Source organism: Rhinatrema bivittatum, chromosome 3 (assembly GCF_901001135.1).
Source record: "Rhinatrema bivittatum chromosome 3, aRhiBiv1.1, whole genome shotgun sequence".
NCBI classification, from domain to species: Eukaryota; Metazoa; Chordata; class Amphibia; order Gymnophiona; family Rhinatrematidae; genus Rhinatrema; species Rhinatrema bivittatum.
Window position 1 is genome coordinate 436,780,611 of NC_042617.1, and position 22,746 is coordinate 436,803,356.

General features: G+C 40.4%; 1 protein-coding gene across 7 annotated transcripts in view; it reads left to right on the forward strand.

Annotated features, from left to right (window-relative positions):
- DCDC2C (doublecortin domain containing 2C) overlaps positions 1-22,746 on the forward strand; it is a 376,475-nt gene that overhangs the window by 308,141 nt on the left and 45,588 nt on the right. For 6 of the 7 annotated variants that reach the window (XM_029595811.1, XM_029595812.1, XM_029595808.1 and 3 more), the window contains one exon: positions 20,712-20,791. In XM_029595811.1, coding sequence (XP_029451671.1) covers positions 20,712-20,791 — 80 coding nt within the window. Of the gene's footprint in view, positions 1-20,512; positions 20,577-20,711; positions 20,792-22,746 lie in introns of those variants that run through there. The other variant, XM_029595815.1, reaches the window with a different exon arrangement.

Sequence of the window (22,746 nt, forward strand, 5' to 3'; positions counted from 1 at the left end):
AGTGTGTGATCTGATATTATCGTGAAGAATCAGTACTCCTCTTTTTTCCAAATCTGGGCTTTTTCTACGACTAGCTCCTTTAAGCTTTAATAGAGTAGCACAGTAGGAAGCCGAATTAACAGATTCACCACGCTTCTGAAAACTGGTTAAGAGTATCCCATCTCAGTCCCATAGTCAACATCACCTTTCCTGCAGAAGGCACAAGCTTGAACTTTCTCTGGGTCGGTGATAGTGGATGCTTCCACTGCATGGAATCGCATTTCGCTTCTGGTTGATAGTGGTGCACCCACGACTCGACACCAGTAACAATTCGTGCCATCATTGATTCACCTTCGTTTGCATAACAGCAGAGATTTTCCAAACAGGCACCCATCCGGTTGTTCTTATTGTCTTCGGTCAGCTGTTTGGGAACCCATCTTGCACAGACTTTGCGAAAGTTCAGTGCATCGTGCACTAAGGAATATGGTAATCCGTGAGAACGCCCAATTTCTTTGGCAACTTCGTCAATTGTTACCCTCCGGTTAGCGCGAACCATCTCTTCAACCTGCTTCACAGTTGCCTCTGTCGCAATCTCTACAGGTCGACCAGGTCTGGTTTCGTCGTTCTCGTTGGCACGTCCTTGTGCAAATTTATCGGTCCAGTTATAAATTGCTTTACGCAAGAGACATTTCTCTCCATATACTGGATACATTTCTTTATGAATGTCTTTTGCCACTAAGCCCTTAGCCCATAAAAATCGGACAACAGCACGTTGTTCTTCGACCGTACAATCTGTCAACACGGCAGCCATTTTCCTTGTGTACACAGCCCCTGCGCATGCACCGTTTAAATAACTATTTATGTACATAAGCACTTCTAAGGTGCTGCTATCTATGGAATATGACATTACAGATATATGATTTATTACCTTAGTAGAGAGAGTTGTGTCTTATTGACTTACCCTCGTATATTTTTATTAAGACAATGCACAAATCTCACAGTGATAATGAAATAAATAGAACAATAAAAACAAAAGAATAAAAACAGGAGAAGGTGTAGTGCATTACCTATTTTTACATAGAATAAACATAAAACTGGAGCCACAGTAACAGTACTTACCCTGAAAGCAATACAGACATCCCATTCATCCCTTATAAGCATACAAGCTCAGAAAATGGAAAGTCATCACTTAGTGGTAAATGTCATAGATTTTGTCCAAGCTAAAGTATGTAGTTCATTCATTGATTTCCGTACCAATTTGAAATCTAATTCCTCAATAGTACTAGTACTTAGACGTTTGAAACCATTATTATATTTTAATAATTTTCATTCTGTACTACAGGCCCTCATTTTATCTTCATTAGATTATTGTAACTCTCATTTATTGGGACTTCCTCAGTCAACATTACGACCACTACAGATGTTGCAAAATGCGGCTGCACGGGTATTAACAAATTGTAACAGACGAGAACATATTACACCAATTCTGATCAGTTTGCACTGGCTTCCCATTACTCAAAGGATCCTGTATAAAACTTGTATTATTCATAAGACCATTTATGCTCATAAATCAGACAGGCTAAATGTTTCTATACGAATGCATACACCACACAGATCTTTAAGATCTGCCAATAAAGGTTTGCTTACCGTTCCTTCATTAAATACTGCTCACTTAACATCAGTACGGGAAAGAGTTATTTCTATAGCAGGCCCAAGCACATGGAACACTTTACCAACTGAGCTTTTGCAGCCAAACCCATAAGAGTAATTATTAATATGATTTAAGTTTCATTCAGTCTGCTTGTATTTTTTAGATTAACATTTGTTAATCAAGGGAGCTGTGAGTCACTCAGGCTGACTAACTAAAGTTAGACTGTTTGTAATTCCCAACCCTCCCACCCCTCGCCCACCCACCCCAAGCTCATCCCTTAATTTATAGGCAGGTGCCACTTGCACAAAAAAAAACAAAAAAAAAAAACCCCATCAACAAAAACTTTATTAAGAATTCGATCAGACCCCAGTAGGCCACTACCAGACATATAGTGAATTCACTAATACATTTAAAGGAACTTAGACACATTCCTACTCCCATAGCAACCTAAAACTTAACTAGGAACTGATCAAAATTGAGATGAAGGCAGCAGTCCAGCAGCAAGAGGGGGGCTTCCCAGTCTTTTGCATCGAGTGTCACATGTATGATTTTTTACCCACCGGTGAGAAGTTGTACATGTGCATGCGATGCAAAGAGCTCCTGGCTCTCAGAGAACGATTCCGATCTCTGGAGGCTAGAGTGGCAGACCTGGAGGAGCTGAGGGAGACAGAGAGGTATATAGATGAGACCTTCAGGGACATAGTAGTCCAGTCCCAACTTCAGACTGGCAGCCCTGGTGCTGCCTTGGAGGAAGAAGGTCTCATAATGGGAGAGCACCAACCAGATGTAGCAGGAAAGGATCCTGTAGCAAGGACCTGCTCTCTAGGTGATGCATTGTCCTTTCGCACTGAGGATATTTCCCCAAGGCCTACTGCCCAGGAGGGAAGGGTTAGGCGGCCATCATAGTTGGTGATTCGATTATTAGGAATGTAGATAGCTGGGTGGCGGGTGGGCGTGAGGATCGCCTGGTAACATGCCTACCTGGTGCGAAGGTGGCGGACCTCACGCATCACCTAGATAGGATTTTAGACAGTGCTGGGGAGGAGCCGGCTGTCGTGGTACACGTGGGCACCAACGACATAGGAAAATGTGGGAGGGAGGTTCTGGAAGCCAAATTTAGGCTCTTAGGTAGAAAGATTAAATCCAGAACCTCCAGGGTAGCATTCTCTGAAATGCTCCCTGTTCCATGCGCAGGTCACCAGAGGCAGGCAGAGCTCCGGAGTCTCAATGCGTGGATGAGACGATGGTGCAAGGAAGAGGGATTCAGTTTTGTTAGGAACTGGGGAACCTTTTGGGGAAGGGGGAGTCTCTTCCGAAGGGATGGGCTCCACCTTAACCAGGGTGGAACCAGACTGCTGGCGCTAACCTTTAAAAAGGAGATAGAGCAGCTTTTAAACTAGAACAAAGGGGAAAGCCGACAGTCGCTCAGCAACGCATGGTTCGGAGAGATGTATCTTTAAAGGATACTAATGATGCATTAGAATTAGGGCATCCCGACAGTGAGGTTCCAATAATTAGAAAAGTAGTCCAAGTGCCTGTAACTAAAAACTCACCTGAGCTAAAAAATTCTAACTTATCCCTATCAATTAAAAAGCAGAATAAAAATACAATCAAAAAACAAACTTTGAAATGTTTGTATGCTAATGCCAGAAGTCTAAGAAGTAAGATGGGAGAATTAGAATGTATAGCAGTAAATGATGACATAGACTTAATTGGCATCTCAGAGACATGGTGGAAAGAGGATAACCAATGGGACAGTGCTATACCGGGGTACAAATTATATCGCAATGACAGAGAGGAGCAGTCGGGAGGAGGTGTGGCGCTTTACGTCCGGGATGGCATAGAGTCCAACAGGATAAACATCCTGCATGAGACTAAATACAAAATTGAATCTTTATGGGTAGAAATCCCTTGTGTATCAGGGAAGACTACAGTGATAGGGGTATACTACCGTCCACCTGGTCAAGATGGTGAGATGGACAGTGAAATGCTAAGAGAAATTAGGGAAGCTAACCAAATTGGTAGTGCAGTAATAATGGGAGACTTCAATTACCCCAATATAGACTGGGTAAATGTATCATCGGGTCACGCTAGAGAGATAACGTTCCTGGATGGAATAAATGATAGCTTTATGGAGCAATTGGTTCAGGAACCGACGAGAGAGGGAGCAATTTTAGATCTAATTCTCAGTGGAGCACAGGACTTGGTGAGAGAGGTAACGGTGGTGGGGCCACTTGGCAATAGTGATCATAATATGATCAAATTTGATTTAATGACTGGAAAAGGAACAGTGTGCAAATCCAAGGCTCTCGTGCTAAACTTTCAAAAGGGAAACTTTGATAAAATGAGAAAAATTGTTAGAAAAAAACTGAAAGGAGCAGCTACAAAAGTAAAAAATGTCCAAGAGGCGTGGTCATTGTTAAAAAATACCATTCTAGAAGCACAGTCCAGATGTATTCCACACATTAAGAAAGGTGGAAAGAAGGCAAAACGATTACCGGCATGGTTAAAAGGGGAGGTGAAAGAAGCTATTTTAGCCAAAAGATCTTCATTCAAAAATTGGAAGAAGGATCCAACAGAAGAAAATAGGATAAAGCATAAACATTGGCAAGTTAAATGTAAGACATTGATAAGACAGGCTAAGAGAGAATTTGAAAAGAAGTTGGCTGTAGAGGCAAAAACTCACAGTAAAAACTTTTTAAAATATATCCGAAGCAGAAAGCCTGTGAGGGAGTCAGTTGGACCGTTAGATGATCGAGGGGTTAAAGGGGCACTTAGAGAAGATAAGGCCATCGCGGAAAGATTAAATGATTTCTTTGCTTCGGTGTTTACTGAAGAGGATGTTGGGGAGGTACCCGTAATGGAGAAGGTTTTCATGGGTAATGATTCAGATGGACTGAATCAAATCACGGTGAACCTAGAAGATGTGGTAGGCCTGATTGACAAACTGAAGAGTAGTAAATCACCTGGACCGGATGGTATACACCCCAGAGTTCTGAAGGAACTAAAAAATGAAATTTCAGACCTATTAGTAAAAATTTGTAACTTATCATTAAAATCATCCATTGTACCTGAAGACTGGAGGATAGCAAATGTAACCCCAATATTTAAAAAGGGCTCCAGGGGCGATCCGGGAAACTACAGACCGGTTAGCCTGACTTCAGTGCCAGGAAAAATAGTGGAAAGTGTTCTAAACATCAAAATCACAGAACATATAGAAAGACATGGTTTAATGGAACAAAGTCAGCATGGCTTTACCCAGGGCAAGTCTTGCCTCACAAATCTGCTTCACTTTTTTGAAGGAGTTAATAAACATGTGGATAAAGGTGAACCGGTAGATATAGTATACTTGGATTTTCAGAAGGCGTTTGACAAAGTTCCTCATGAGAGGCTTCTAGGAAAAGTAAAAAGTCATGGGATAGGTGGCGATGTCCTTTCGTGGATTGCAAACTGGCTAAAAGACAGGAAACAGAGAGTAGGATTAAATGGGCAATTTTCTCAGTGGAAGGGAGTGGACAGTGGAGTGCCTCAGGGATCTGTATTGGGACCCTTACTGTTCAATATATTTATAAATGATCTGGAAAGAAATACGACGAGTGAGATAATCAAATTTGCAGATGACACAAAATTGTGCAGAGTAGTTAAATCACAAGCAGATTGTGATAAATTGCAGGAAGACCTTGTGAGACTGGAAAATTGGGCATCCAAATGGCAGATGAAATTTAATGTGGATAAGTGCAAGGTGATGCATATAGGGAAAAATAACCCATGCTATAATTACACGATGTTGGGTTCCATATTAGGTGCTACAACCCAAGAAAGAGATCTAGGTGTCATAGTGGATAACACATTGAAATCGTCGGTTCAGTGTGCTGCGGCAGTCAAAAAAGCAAACAGAATGTTGGAAATTATTAGAAAAGGAATGATGAATAAAACGGAAAATGTCATAATGCCTCTGTATCGCTCCATGGTGAGACCGCACCTTGAATACTGTGTACAATTCTGGTCGCCGCATCTCAAAAAAGATATAATTGCGATGGAGAAGGTACAGAGAAGGGCTACCAAAATGATAAGGGGAATGGAACAACTCCCCTATGAGGAAAGACTAAAGAGGTTAGGACTTTTCAGCTTGGAGAAGAGACGACTGAGGGGGGATATGATAGAGGTGTTTAAAATCATGAGAGGTCTAGAACGGGTAGATGTGAATCGGTTATTTACTCTTTCGGATAGTAGAAGGACTAGGGGACACTCCATGAAGTTAGAGTGGGGCACATTTAAAACTAATCGGAGAAAGTTCTTTTTTACTCAACGCACAATTAAACTCTGGAATTTGTTGCCAGAGAATGTGGTTCGTGCAGTTAGTATAGCTGTGTTTAAAAAAGGATTGGATAAGTTCTTGGAGGAGAAGTCCATTACATGCTATTAAGTTTACTTAGAGAATAGCCACTGCCATTAGCAATGGTTACATGGAATAGACTTAGTTTTTGGGTACTTGCCAGGTTCTTATGGCCTGGATTGGCCACTGTTGGAAACAGGATGCTGGGCTTGATGGACCCTTGGTCTGACCCAGTATGGCATTTTCTTATGTTGTTATGTTTTAAACAAATATTTTTTGCTGCCAACTCTTAGAATTATTTTTAAGATTTAAGTTTTATATTATGTAATTTGTTTTTTAGATGTTTTTAAGGTTATTAATTTTACTGTATATTTGAGTATGTGAATATCCCACAGATATAAACATATTGTACACCGTTGTGATGTAACTATGAATGACGGTTGAAAAAAAGCTTTTAAATAAATAAAATAGATAGACCTCCAGTCTTGAATTTGATGGATCCAGACTTGATAAGATGGGGCAGCAGGCTTTATCCATTCCTGTAGTATAACCTGTTTTGCCAATAAAATAGCAATCTGCGCACATTTTTTATAATCTAAAGACATAAGCAATAATTTTCAAAGTGGCACACATGCGCCCATGTGCGCCCATTTGCTGCCGTGCACACATGGATGCATCAATTTTGTAATATGCGCGCATGTTATAAAATTGACTACCCATGCATTCATGCATGCACGAATACTGTCTCGAGCATGTAAGTGGGGGGGGGGGGGGGTATTTTAGTAAATGCGTGCGGCGATGCATTCGACCTATTTCCCAGTTTCCTCTGTTTGCCCTACTAAAAGAGAAGACTTCCTAAACCCCCCTACCTAACTAGCCTCCCTCTTACCCTACTATACCTGACCCTTAAAACCCTACCTTTTTTTTTTTTTTTAATTACTTAAAACGCAGCACGTAGCAGAATAAAGTTACGTGGTTGTTAGGTCCTGGCTCACTATAGTGTGCATAACTGACTGCATGGTCTGTATGTTACAACTGGTTGCTGATTTTAGGTTCATATTTTTCATAGATTACTACACCAAGTTGCTCAATCTGAATTATTGAATTTTAGACTGCTTGTGTATCTTTCACAATTGAAGACATTCACCAATGATAGATAATTACAAATGTGTGTTCTTGTGCAATCTGACCGGCCCCCACCTTCACGGCACTTCTGTTTCTGCGATATACAGCATGCATTCGCAATTTATCAATAAGTCTTAGTCCATTGTACTGATTCAAAACACAAAAACACATACATGTATATTTATAATTTATTTTACATTAGAAAATCTAATGCATGTTATTTATGCACACTTGTATTTGTTACATTTATCTGTTTGTGCACAGTATTTGTTAATTTGTTTATAGTCATCTGTCTATTGTTTCAAAAATATTTATTTAAACAGTATGTTCTATAACATATACACATATTCTTTCTCAGTAGGTTCACACCTATTTATGTATTATATGAATGTGCATTTATTTGTGAGTTTTTATTTTTTATTTTTGAGTTTTAAGAGTTGCGTATTTTTTGCCCCCAACAGCCCCTGAGGCAGCTCCTGCATGAGCGAAACTCGACCAGAGTCGGGCTTATTCTAATAAAGGCTGCTTTTTACCGATCACCTTGTGTTTCTTCGCTTATCAGCATCTTTGATCGGTTTCCGATTTGTTTCTTGAGTCTGACTGCATGGTGCAGTCCCAGCCCGCCCATGCCCCGCCACTTTTTCGGCAAACTTTTTTTTTATCTGCATATTGGGAGATATGTGTGTGGCTGCAGGCCTTCTAAAATCCGTGCGGCGCTCACACATGCAAGGCACATGCATATCTCTCGGTTTTGCTTTACGCAGCCCTTTTAAAATCTACCTCATGGTGTTGGCCCACACAACATCTTCCAACAATAAAACTTCCTCCAGAAAAGGTAGTCTAACATGTATTACAGTAAATATATCCAAGACTTTAGCCCATAAGTCATATGTACTAAGACAAAGAATAAAGTTGTGTGTTAAAGAAGATCTCATCTTGCATTTGTGACATTGCCCAGACCCATTTTATAAAGTCTTACCATGGTAAAATAGTTCCTATACAAAATAAGGTATTGCATCTCCTATAATTTAACCATTATTCTGCATAGATTTTTAAATAGATTATGCATCTGATCACAGGTGCCTTGGGTACCAAACTTAGCAGCCCATTGATTTGCTAGTCACAACTATACAGCTGTAACCAGTTTTTCGGATTTCAATTTATACCATTTTGAGATTTTATTACAACATTTGCCAGTAGCCATCAGTACACATCAGAGAATCAATGTGAAACAGGGTAGGCTTTAATTTTAACAGAGAAGAGACATAATGTCTTGCTTGCAAATTCGCATAGAAATTTGAATTGGGTAAGTCATATCCTTTTCAATTGATCAGCGGCATAGATGGTATCATCAGCTCTTGAAAAGATAGCTGATATCCTCTCTATGCCTTTATTCTTCCAAGATTGAAAGACTATGTTGTCGACCAGGTTCAAAACCTAGATTTCCTACAAATGGCAAATATCCAGAGACATTACAATCCATACATCACCCAGAGCAAATAAATTGACATGCTCTGCTTACACCTTGAAATAGGGAATACGTTTTAATCTCATTTGAAAGCGTCTCATTTGGTAAATATAACGCTGCCCATGGTGACAGGCAAGCTAAGACCGACTCAATTAAACTTGGTGTATAGAATTGATAGGTATGAGTTTCCCATTCTTTCTCAAGTCTAAAGTGACAAGCAAAATAATAAAAATGAAAATCAGGTAACCCTTTATCCCCCATATTACGGCCATGTTTCAAAGTAGCATAGCTAATAGCCTAGCTTTATTCTACCATAAAAATCCTATGACCACGGATTGCAGTCGCTGTATGTCTGCCCTCCGCAGCCAACATGGCAACATATGAAGTTTATACAGCAATTTGGGAAACACAAGTTTGAAGAGAACAGCCCTATTGAACAACGATATAGGGAGGTCCATTCAGGACTGTAGCATAACCTGAGTAGAATCAGTTACTGGAGTAATATTCTAAGTATAAATATCCTGATAACTGGATGAAATGTTTAAGCCCAAATAGGTAAAACTGGAATGAATCCATCTTAAGGGAAAGCCCCTGGCCATGAGTCTTTAACGGTGGTAGATAATGCCAAAGTTTCTGACTTAATTGATAGATAACATGCAAAGGATCTAAAATCCTGAAAAATATCCATGATTTCAGGCTGACCTGATTGATTCAGAGACAAATAAAAGAATGTCATCTGCAAACATGCATATTTTTTGTTTCATTGGACCAAATATGATCCCATGAATATCCGTATGCGCACGCAGGCTGATAGCCAATCACTCTACCGAAAGTACATATAAAAGGGGTGATACTGGGCATCCTTGACGTATTCCACCTTGCACTGAGATTAGCATAGAATAAATTTATCCACCATAAAAAATATATACCGTCAATCGGAAACATCAGAATAATGCCGTCATAACTGTTTACAAAATAAGGTTAAAGGGATAAGGGGGGTTAAACAAGGGTTGCAAAGTAGAAACTGTTATTAAGCATAGGGGATAACATGTGTAAGGATTTAGTTCAGTTTTTTGTTTCATTTCTTATTTATGAAAAAAACATAGATGTGATGAATTTCATTTATTCCTGAGGTTGGATTGGAGGGCAATGATGTTGTGATGTTTATTGGGTGAGCTGGTATGCTTTGTTGAACCATGTTTTTAACTCCTTTTTGAAGGCTTTTAGGTTTTCTTGAGTTCTGAGCTTAGTCTGTAGGGAGTTCCAAAGTTTTGGGCTACCAAGGGAGATTGCTCTTTTTTGGGTTGAGATGAATTGATTTGAGTACGTTGGTGGTGTTTTTAGGAGTCCCTTATTTGCTGATCTAAGGTTTCTGCTTGGGGTATATATTTGTATGAAGGGGCTTAGCCTATTTTCTTGTTCTTCAAATATAATTTTATGTAGGATGGATAGGACTTTGTATTCAATCCTGTATCTTATTGGTAGCTAATGAAGTGAAATAAGTGTTGGGGTGATTGGTCATGCGTTTTTGCTCCTGTGAGGATTCTTGCAGCTGTGTTCTGCAGGATCTGGAGTAGGCGAATAGTGTTTAGAGATAAGTTGAGAAGAAGAGAGTTGCAGTAGTCTATATTGGAGAAAATTAGTAATTGGAGGACTGATCTGAAGTCATTGTTGGAGCGAAGGTTTTAGATGGCGTGTAAGTAGTGTTTGATAACTGTCTTTGATTTTTGTTGATATATGGTTTTTGAATAAAAGTTCTCTGTCAATTATTACTCCGAAGTTGCGGGCATGGTTGACTGGAGATATGATCGAATTTTGGTTCATGAGGTTGAGTGGTGGTATTTGAAGAGAGTTGTTCTTTCTGTCTAGTAATATTAATTCAGTCTTGTCGAAGTTGAGGATGAGTTTTAGGTTGGCTAGTATTTCCTTTATGCTGTTTAGGTAATTGGCTGTTAAATTGTATGTTTCTTCTAGTGATTTTTTTATTGGGATTAATATTTGAATATCATCAGCATAGATGAAGTGGGTTAGATTCAAATTTGAAAGGAAGTGGCATAATGGGAGCAGATAGATGTTAGTGTCGCTGAAAGAGCGGATCCTTGGGGAACTCCAGTGTTTAGGTTGATTTTCTTTGAGAGGGAATCATTAAGTAGCATTTGGTAGGATCTTTGTGACAGGTACGAGGAGAACCATTGAAGGGTTGTTTTGTTAGCTCTGATTTCAGATAGACGATTAATCAATATAGAGTCGTTTACTGTATCAAAGGCTGCTGATAGGTCAAGCAGGATTAGAAGGTAACTTTGGCCTTTTTCAAAACCTTTGAGTACGAAGTCATTCATTGCAAGTAGTAGAGTTTGTGTTCAGTTGCTTTCTGAAGCCAAATTGAGTGGGTAGGAAGATGTTTTCATTTAGATGGTCAGTGAGCAGAGTGTGGACAACTTTCTCACTGATTTTGGCAATGAATGGGAGGTTTGATATGGGTCTGTAGTTCAGTGGGATTTCTGGATCTAGATTATTCTTTTTTAGAATGGGTTTGATGATTGCCGATTTTAGCCATTCTGGGTAGTTTCCTTCCAAGAGGGAAAGGTTTATAATTTTAGTTAATGTCTTGGTTATTGGTGGTTTGAGATTTTTTATTGTTGTAATGGGTATGGCGTCAATAGGGTGTTCAGCTGGGTTCATTTTTTTAATGATCATTTGGATTTCTAAGGAAGATGCTATTTCAAAGTTGGACCAGGTTTTTGTTTGAATGTTCAGTAATTTCTGGTCTTGTGAGTCATTTTTTAGGTTGTTCTTCATGAGGATTTTGATTTTTTTCATTAAAGAAGTCTGCGACGTCATTACTATTGATCTTTGATTTTGAAAGTGAATGATCGTCGTAAGATTTTGTTAGGCTTTTTACTATGTTGAACATCTTAGGGTTTTGTTGGTATTTGGTTATTTTTTTGGTGTAGAAGTCTTTTTTTTTTTTGTTTTATGGATGAGTTTTTTGTATTCGGTTAGTTGTGTTCTGTATGCGTTTAGTAGTGTGGTTGTTTTGTTTTTTCTCCATAATTTCTCTATTTTTCTGAGTTTCCTTTTGGCTGCTCTGATGTTTTTGCTGTACCAGAGATTCTGATTTTTTGGTTCTTTTATAATCTTTGTTGTTATGGGATTTAACTTATCTGCTATTGTTTTCGTTATGGTGATCCAGGAAGATGTTACGTTTTCTGTGTTTGATAGATCTATATTTGTTAGTTCAGTTTGAAGATTTGCTTGAAGAGTTTCAATGCAGAAAGGTGGACGATAGGAGAAGGATTTGATTGTGTTTTTTCTTGTGGTGAGTTTATAATTTGAAAATAGATTTGTGTGGATGATAGAGTGGTCTGACCATGGTATTTTTGATATCTTCGTCTGGTGGTTAGACCAAAAATTGGTATTGATGAAGATCAGGTCTAGTGTATGACCTGCTTTGTGTATAGGGCCATTGATAATTTGATTGAGACCCAGTGATGATAGTGCATTAATGATTGAGGAGCAGGCAGGCGAGTAGGGGGTAAAGTCAATGTGTAAATTACCCAGAATAAGTATGGCCATTGAACTTTGTCAAAAGCTTTTTCAGCGTCCATGCTAATAATCAACCTGTCTCTATCCTTGAAAACAGATGACCATAAAGCATGTATCAATTTTCATATATTACATACACTGTTTCCCTTTTATAAAGCCAATCTAATTAGGGGCAGCCAAATAAGGCACAACTAAACTGAGTCTTTGTGCTAAAACAGTAGCTAGCAATTTAAGGTCAACATTAAAAAGAGAGAGAGGTCTATAACTCTCTGGTCTAGGGAGATCTTTTCCCTTTTGGGGGGAAACCATTATTAAGGCTTGATTGGTGACCGCCGAGATAGTTCCCTTCATCAAGAATGGTTATCAAACCGCAATAAAGTAGCAGTCAGTCTATAAAATTCAGGTCCATAGCCATCCAAACCTGGGGCTTTCCCCAATTTTAATAGTCTGATCCCAACATCAGATTTCATCAAATTAATGGGTTTATTTAGGTTGTCAAGTTGAACGTACTTAAGAGAAGGTAAAGATATCCTCTCAAAGAAATTTTGAATACATTCGTCTACCAATATACCCATATATATGGTTTGATTATCTAAAAAATCTGTAGTATACTGTCCATATCTGTTACTGTTTGTAATTTTTTTATTTTACATATGCATAATATAAGATTTAGATTAAGTAGACTTTATTAATCTCATTACTTTATTAGCTTTGTTACCAATCTGTAGTCCATTGCAGTGCTCTTTGTGCCCTCTGAAAAAGCAGGTGATTCAATTGATCTCTGATATTGATCAAAGCTAATGTATATTTTTCCAATCCAGATTGTATATGGCACTTTTTAGCAATTGCCAATTGTCAGGTAAGTGACAATAATAGCTTATCCCTTTTTTTTCATTCCTAAAGCTAATTTAGGAAATAAATTCACCTCTTAAAACTGTTTCCCTTGCTTCCTATAATATTTGAGGGGAAATACCTTCTGACATGATCTCATCCAAATATTGTCACCATTTAGTTTCCAAAAAAGATTTAAACTTAGTATCTGTATATAAATAAGAAGGAATATGCCATCTAGATGAAGTAATTCTAGGAAGTAAATCTAGTTCGAGCATGATATGATAGAACCATTGTACCAGTCTTAGCAGATTTCACTCTGGAAAACAGCCTCGGATATGAGAAAATGATAAATTCTAGAATATGTCCTAATGTCCTATGGAGAGCAGAATAAAAAGCGAAATAAATAGCCTCTGGATTGAGAACTTGCCAAATGTCCAGGAGTTGAAATTCTTTTATCAAAAAGGGAATCCCTTTCCCTTTTCCCACTAGATGCTGTAACCTTACCGGCTTAGCATCCAATTTTGTATCTGAGACTACATTAATGTCTCCACCTAATATCACTGTGTGTTCAGGAAATTTGCTAGCAATGGTCACCAAGTCTGGAAAAAAAAAATAAAAACCATGGCTGTAAATATTAGGTGCACAGATTCTTGCCCAATACATATTTCTGATTATATAATGAACCAGCAGCAAATTTATTTATTTATTTAGATTTTTTTTTTATATACAGACAACCGTTTGCACATCGTATCGGTTTACAAATAACTTGTAACTTTTCGGCAGTGCCTTTACATGGAACAATAACTATGAGTACAGGAACTAACAAACTAACAAGGAAATAGAGTAACTATTTACAAGATTCAATGGTATATTGTTCATAAACTGATTAGGGATATAGTCCATAAACTGATTAAGGAGCTGGGTAGGCAGAAGGAAAATTATAGGATTTGCGATCAAACAGTAGGGTAGCAAATGTAGGTTTCAAAGAAGTTTTAGCAAAGGGGGGAGAGAAGAGAGGACTGAGCAGTTTAACGAAGTGTTAGCACGAGGGGAAGTAGAAACACATTGTACAAGGATATACAAAGGAAAAGTGCTATACACAGCTCAGGGAGTCGTCAGGAAGATGGTTATCGTAGGAAGGGTAGGCCTGTAAGAACATTTATAATGGCCATTAGAATATATTACCTTTTCCAATTGAAAAGGGGGATTTTTATGAAAAAGAATCAAAACTCCTCTTTGAGCTGAAAAGGAAGCCGACGCCATCTGTCCCACCCAGTCTTTTAAATTTGTGATGTTCTTTCAGAGTTAAATGGGTTTCTGTAAAAAAAACAAAAAAAAACCAATCTGAGAGGAGGATTCTTTGAAGAAATTCAAGATCTTTATCCTTTTGATAGGTGAGAGAACACTATCCACATTTAGAGAGCTGAGGTTTAAGGTAGTCATAACATATTAAGCAAAAATAGCCTATGCAAAAAGGTCCCATTAGCACTTCATAAGTGTATAAGGAGGGTGTTCCCCAGCCTAAACACCCCCTAAAATATCAAATAAATTCATAGCTTGTAGAATAAAAGAAAAAAATTTCTTGACTCAACCACCCTCGTGTAATATGCATCACATACATCGAGTACGGAGGTATTACAAAAGCACATCTTCCAAACCACACATTCATACTATACACACCAATACAACAAAGAAAAAAACAAAATTGAAACTAGTCCAATAGTACTCCAAGGGTCTGCATCTTCTCCTCTAATCTTCATCTTCTTCTTGGGAAGATGCACCCGGTGAGGGTTAATAATTGTCCCCTTGATTCTTAGTGTCCTTAGGAAACTGCGTCAATGGATCTCATATAATGTAAATCAAAATATTATAATGCATGACTCATGCGCAGTATATATAGCAACCTTCATATACGTGATAAACAAAATGTCCTTAGTAAAAAAAAAAAAAAAAGAATAACTGGTGCTTTGATTCAAACAGAAAAGAGAGCAAAAAATGAAAAATTTCTAAATATAATACATCAAGCCTTTTGTTCTTCATTATAGTATTACGGTATGTCCGCCCTCGATGCCTGCGCCGGTGCCTTCTATGCCTTCATCGGTACCTCCACTTATTCCTTCGGAGCCTAGACCAGGACCCTCGGGTATCCCACCACCCCGTCCCCCTCTAGCTCCTAGAGGGACAGGTTCTGATCCCTATGATACCTGGACTGATTTTTCCCCAGACACCGATGATTTGCCTTCACCTCCTTCACCCACTGAAAGTAGAAAGCGTTCTCCTCCAGAGGACCTTTCCTTTATAAATTTTGTGAAGGAAATGTCTGAATTTGTTCCCTTCCAATTACAGACTGAACAGGATGATAGACATCAGATGGTAAAGTTGCTTCAATTCCTGGATGCTCCCAAGGAAATAACCTCCATCCCTATCCACCAGGTTCTTCTGGATCTCCTCAAGAAGAACTGGGAACATCCTGGTTCCATTGCTCCAGTCCATAGAAAAGCTGACTACCTATTTGGTGCAGTCAGCTCCAGGTTTTCAAAAATCTCAATTGGATCACCAATCTGTAGTGGTAGAATCCGCACAGGAAAGAGCAAAAAGATCAAAGCCTCGCGCTTCTTTTTCTCCTGGCAAGGAGCAGAAGTTTCTAGATGCCATTGGTCGCCGTGTCTTCCAAGGATCAATGTTCATTTTCCGAATTTCCGCTTATCAGCTCTATATGACCCAATATAATAGGGTCATTTTTAAACAGATACAAGATTTAAGACTCCCTGCCTCACCAATTTCAAGAGCAACTCCAACCCCTAGTAAACAAAGAGTTTGAGGCAGGCAAGCATGAGATCAGATCATCCTATGATATCTTTGATAATGCTACTAGAGTATCTGCAGCAGCTATTTCGGCAAGGAGATGGGCCTGGCTCAAGTCTTCCGACCTTCGCCCTGAGGTACAAGTCAGGTTATCTGACCTACCTTGTGTAGGAGATAATCTGTTCAGAGAACAGATTCAACAGACGGTGGTGGAAATTAAGGACCATCATGAGACTCTAAGACAGCTCTCTCTCATACCTTCTGACTACTCTTCAAAACAGCCCTTCTGAAAGGACTCTAAAAAGTCATTCTTCCACCCGAAGAGGTCCTACCCGCCACCAGCCAGATCCCGTTCCACGAGACCTTTTCAAAAAGCCCAGTCTCATCAGACACGGAAACAAAAACCACAAGCAACTCCTCAACCAGCTCCTGCTTCAGGTTTTTGACTTCTATCTAGAGAGCAGCAGCCAGCTTCCATTGCCTCACATACCAGTGGGAGGTTGATTGTGCCACTTCAACAACATATGGCACTCAATCACCTCAGATCAATGGGTACTGGCGATAATTGCTCAAGGTTACCATCTGAACTTTCTTTCCGTGCCACTGGACTCCCCACCTCTACCGAAGTGGAGAACATCCGATCACTCCATCCTTCTGGATCAGGAGGTCTCCCTCCTTCTCCAGTCCAAGGCAATAGAACCCGTACCCTACTCTCAGCATGGCCTAGGATTCTATTCCCGGTACTTTCTAATCCCCCAAAAATCGGGAGGCATTCGTCCTAATCTGGACCTACGGGTTCGTCCTATTCTGGACCTACAAGAGCCTCCAGCGAGAGAAGTTCAAGATGGTAACCTTAGGCTCGCTTCTTCCTCTTCTACAAAGAGGAGACTGGCTCTGCTCTCTCGACTCCAGGACACACACACTCATATTGCGATAACTCCATCTCATCACAAATACCTGAGGTTTCTAGTAGGCCCCAAGCACTGCCAGTACAGAGTGCTTCCATTCGGCCTAGTGTCTGCGCCACGAGTCTTACCAAAGTGCCTCGTAGTGGTTGCAGCCTTCCTAAGAACTAGGGTGTTCACATCTACCCCTATCTAGACGATTGGTTAATCAGGGCTCCCACTCAGCAAGCTGCTCTGTTGTCCCTCAATCTAACCTTACACACTCTACTTTCATTAGGATTTCTCGTCAATTGTGACAAATCCTCTTTAGTCCCATCTCAAACCTTGTCATTCATTGGGGCAGACTTGGACACCTTGCAGGCAAAGGCTTTTCTACCTCGATAGCGAGCTCTCACTCTCATGTCTCTTGCACACCAGATGCAGTCTCAGCACTCCGCGACTGCACGCCACTTTCTCATCCTCCTGGAACACATGGCGTCCTCAGTGCAAGTCACACCAATGGCCCGTTTGGCCATGAATCATACAGTGGACTCTACAGTCACAATGGATCCAAAGCATTCAGCCCCTGTCGACCATTGTCCATGTAACCGACTCACTCCATCAGTCTCTTGCCTGGTGGAGAAATCAGAACATTCTCCTCCAAGGCTTGCCCTTTCATGCTCCAGACCCTCAATTAACTCTCACCACCGATGCTTCCAACCTCGGCTGGGGAGTCCATGTGGCCAATCTGCAGACACAAGTATTTTGGTCTCCAGAGGAAGCCAAGCACCAAATAAATTTCGTGGAGCTTCGAGCAATCAGATATGCTCTCAGGGCATTTCAGGATTGCCTCTCAAATCAAGTTATCTTGATCCAAACGGACAGGTGGCCATGTGGTATATCATCAAACCGGGAGGTACGGGCTCCTTCCTTCTGTGTCAGGAAGTTGCACAGATATGGGCAGATGTTCGCTACCATTCGATGTATCTCAGAGCCACCTGGTTACCGGGAGTGGACAATGTGTCGGCAGACAAGCTGAGTCGCATCTTTCAATCGCACGAGTGGTCTCTCAACCCCTCAGTAGCGAACTCCATCTTCCAACAATGGGGGTATCCTTAGATAGACCTCTTTGCGTCTGCTCAAAACCGCAAAGTAGAGAACTCCTGCTCTCTCATTCGCAGCAAACACACTCTGCCCAGAGATGCATTCTCCCTCTCGTGGACAACTGGTCTGCTCTATGCATTCCCTTCACTTCCTCTTCTCTCGAAGACTCTTGTGAAGTTACGTCAGGACAAGGGAACCATGATCCTGATAGCACCTCACTGGCCACGCCAAGTGTGGTTTCCAATACTTCAGGATCTCTCCATCCGCAGGCACATTCCCTTGAGAAAGGACCCGCTTCTGATTACTCAAAAGGACGGGTGCCTCAGCCACCCCAATCTTCAAGCCTTGTCCCTGACGGCATGAATGTTGAAAGGTTAATCCTTCAGCCACTCAACCTTTCTGAACCAGTTTCCTGTGTCTTGATTGCTTCACGGAAGCCTTCCACGAGAAAATCTTACTCTTACAAATGGAACAGGTGTACGTCATGGTGCTCTTCTCAGTCCCTTGACCCCTTTACCTGTCCAATCACGAAGTTTTTGGACTATCTCTGGCACTTATCAGAGTCAGGTCAGTGAGGTAGCTGCCTTCCATAAAGGTGTCAGGGATGTTTCTATATCAGTATATAACCCCTTGTAACACGTTTTCTGAAAGGTGTGCTTCACCTCAGGCCTCCACTGCATCCTCTGGCCCCTTCTTGGACCTTAACCTGGTTTTGGGTCGGCTCATGAAACCACCATTCGAGCCTCTTCACTTTTGTGACCTTCGATATCTCACATGGAAAGTGATTTTCTTTTTGGTAATCAGCTCGCAGAGTTAGCGAATTACAGGCCCTAGTTACCTATCCGCCTTACACTAAACTTCTGCAGGAGTGGGCAGAACTCCGCACTCACCCTAAATTCTTACCCAAGGTAGTTTCGGATTTTCATATAAATCAATTCATCATACTACTTACCTTTTTTCCCAGGCCCCATTCCAATCCAGGAGAACAGGCTCTGCATACCCTTGACTGTAAATGGGCTCTAGCGTTCTACCTAGACCGTACAGCTGTCCACAGGGAAAGCACTCAATTGTTTGTCTCTTTCCATCCTAACAAGTTAGGGCAGCCTATGGGTAAGCAGACTCTCTCCTCCTGGTTGGCGGACTGCATATCCTTTTGCTATCAGCAAGCAGGCATTCCATTTCAAGACCGTGTTAAAGCACACTCTGTGAGGGCCATGGCGACTTCAGTAGCATACCTACGATCTGTGCCACTTCCTGACATTTGTAGGGCTGCCACCTGGAGTTCTCTCCACACCTTTGCAGCCCACTATTACTTGGACAAAGCCGGAAGACAAGATTCCATCTTCGGCCAGTCTGTCCTTCGTAACCTGTTTACAAAGTGAAGTACCAACACCATTCCACCTGCCCGTTAGGGCTCAGGTTGCCCTCTGCCAAATTTTATCCCAGTCCTAAGGCTTTGCACACCTGGGTACATTTGGTGCATGCTCGGACATCCTCATCTCTGTACTCACCCATATGTGAGGACTACCAAATGTTGCTTACCTGTAACAGGTGTTCTCACAGGACAGCAGAATGTTAGTCCTCACGAAACCCACCCGCCGCCCCGCGGTGTTGGGTTCGTAATGTTTTATTTTATTTTTCGGCATTGCCTGTAGCTTTTAAATAAGACTGAAGGGTGCTGGCTGCAGGGTTAGTGCCATGCTGGGCATGCCCAGTAGGGGCCAGTCAAAGTTCTGGAAACTTTGACAAAAGTGTTCTGTGATTGGGCTCCATCCTGTGATGTCACCCATATGTGAGGACTAACATCCTGCTGTTCTGTGAGAACACCTGTTACAGGTAAGCAACATTTGCTATACATTGAAATTGTCAGTTCAGTGTGCTGCAGCAGTCACAAAAACAAACAATGTTAGGAATTATCAGGAAGGGAATGGTGAATAAAACGGAAAATGTCATAATGCCTCTGTATCACTCCATGGTGAGACCGCACCTTGAGTACTGTGTACAGTTCTGGCCGTCGCATATAAAAAAAGATATAGTTGCGATGGAGAAGGTACAGAGAAGGGTGACCAAAATGATAAAGGGGATGGAACCGCTCCTCTATGAGGAAAAGGTAAAGAGGTTAGGGCTGTTCAGCTTGGAGAAGATGGCTGATGGGGTTATATGATAGAGGTCTTTAAAATCATGAGAGGTCTAGAATGGGTAATTGTGAATCAGTTATTTACTCTTTCAGATAATAGAAGGACTAGGGGGCATGCCATGAAGTTAGCAAGTAGCATATTTAAAACTAATTGGGGAAAATTCTTTTTCATTCACTGTACAATTACGCTCTGGAATTTGTTGCCAGAGGATGTGGTTAGTGCAGTTAGTGTTTCTGGGTTTAAAAAGGGTTTGGATAAGTTCTTGGAGGAGAAGTCCATTAACTGGTATTAATCAAGTTGTCTTAGAGAATAGCCACTGCTATTACTGGCATCAGTAGCATGGGGTCTACTTAGTGTTTGGGTTCTTGCCAGGTATTTGTTGCTTGGATTGGCCACTGTTGGAAAAAGGATGCTGGGCTTGATGGACTCTTGGTCAACCCAGTATGGCAATTTCTTGTGTTATGTTCTTAAACATAAGACCTTAAAATGAATGCAAGGTACTGATACTCAGCTTTTAGAGACTAGTGGCAGTTTATGTAAGTCAATAGCAGGTAGATATGGTATTTACACCTATACTGGCTGATCGTTAAGTCCATAACATAACATTCATGTAACCAACCTTTAACATGTCCTCTTACAAAGGTGCTTGCTGATGTAGCTACATCGTACCCTTGAGCTATCTGCTAGTGGAGAAGTTACAATAAGGTGAGGGAAATCAAAAATAATGATGGGAAATGGGGGAAACACAGAATAGCAGTTTGTTTTACATATTCTTCTTAGCTGGTTTCTTAAACTTTTTTTTATCCTGTCTACATTTTTACAAAATTTTATATCATTTTAGGACCTGGAGTATTTAGAGCTTCTAAAGTCAGAGATGAAGTTCATGGAGCATCAGAAGTAGAAGAATCGAAGAAGATGAAGGTAGAGCTATGTACTATTTTATGAGAGAGAAACAGATGCTTGTTAAAATGGCTGCAGAGAAAGAGGGAACAAGAGAATTAAGTTAGGTTTAATTTCTTCTGCGAGGTGATGGAACTGGAGCAGAAGAGCAAGGTTTATTTTAGTTATACTCATGTAATTATTTTTATGTATTTTATTCCTGTTTTTCTTTCATACTTCCATTTTTTTTCCTCAGTGTTCGGTCTGTTTGTAGTTGTATGTGCTATTTTCTTGTTTCTGTTTTTGAAATGTGACTCAAGTGCAGCATAGTTTAAAGTTTTTAGGAGGCAGTTTTTAAAGGGATTTCTACAGGTGAACTGGAGTGTGCCCTTGGAAACACACCTTTAAAAATTGCCCACTCCACAATGTGAGGAAAGGGGGGCAGGTTTAGAGAGGGCTGGGTGATCTATGCACTAGAATTTCATTTTAAAACTGCCTTTGAAAACGATCTGGCCCAAAAAACAAGAAGGAAGTCTGTCTAGTAAAGCCGTGAGGTATATAAAATAGAGAAGCTGAAGTCCTCAAAATTGTTTATTAATAAAGCAGTATTCCAGTCAGTGCCCAACTCAAGGCCTGAGTTTCGCCCAATGGAGCTTCAGGGGTTCAGGGCTAAAAATAAAACAATAAATGCAAACTTTAATAAAAATCATAAACATACAGAAGAACATTTTTCATATAAGTTAATTAAAAAGATCATGCAAAAGAGAAAACAGTAGGAGGACAGAAAAACATATTTAGAAAGAAGACCATGGCACTTTTTACCTGTTCATGACAGATTTTGTCATATGACAGGAAGCAATGTAGTTCTCATACCTATCAGAAAAAAAATAAAAAAAATTATACTTTCTCACAGGACAAGCTGGATGGTAGTCCTCACATATGGATGACATCACAGGATGGAGCCCAATCACTGAAAACTTCTGTCAAAGTTTCTAGAACTTTGACTGGCCCCTACTGGGCATGCCCAGCATGGCACTAACCCTGCAGCCAGCAGGGGTCCCCCTTAAGTCTTCTTTTTTTTTCCGCGCAGCAGTAGCCTCGCAGTAAAGGAGCTCTGAAGAGATTCCTCACAGAATTACTTTATTTATTTATTTATTTATTTATTTATTTATTTATTTGTTTAGAGTTTTTCTATACCGGCATTCGTGATTAGAAATCACATCATGCTGGTTTACATATAACAAGGGGGGTGTGAAACGCAGAAACGAAACATTAACAAGTGCAAAGAGGTCATAAAGTTACATTACAACAAGGTATATATAACTGGGGAGAAGAATTAGAGCAAGATAATTGAGCAGTTAGGAATAACTATTTACATTATATTGTGAAGTCTCTTAAAAAAATGATGCTGTCATTCAATTGGGATCTGGGAAGGCTTGCTTAAAAAGCCAAGTCTTAAGTCTTTTTCTGAATGTAGTTAGGCATGGTTCTTGTCTCAGATCCGGGGGAATAGAATTCCATTGAAGGTCCGGCTGTGGAGAAGGCTCGGTCTCTGAGCGTTAAATGATGTGTGGTTTTGGTTTGGGGAACGAGGAGTGATCCTCTGTAGGCTTCTCTGATGGGTCTAGTAGTGGATGTGTGTCGTTTGAGTGGGATTTGTAGGTCGAGCATAGCATGGTGATGGATAGCTTTATGGATGATGGTGATTGATTTGTGGATAATTCTAAAGTGTATCGGCAGCCAGTGTAAGTTCTTGAGTGGGAGAGATGTGATCTCTTCTCCTGGTATTAGTCAGAATTCTCGCAGCAGAGTTCTGGAGCATCTGGAGGGGTTTAATGGATGCGGAAGGGAGTCCAAGTAAGATAGAGTTACAATAGTCTATCTTAGAAAAGATAACTGCTTGAAGGACCGTTCTGAAGTCTCGCACGTGAAGGAGAGATTTGATTCTTTTCAGAACCTGTAGTTTATAGAAGCCGTCTTTTGTTGTTTGTTTGAAG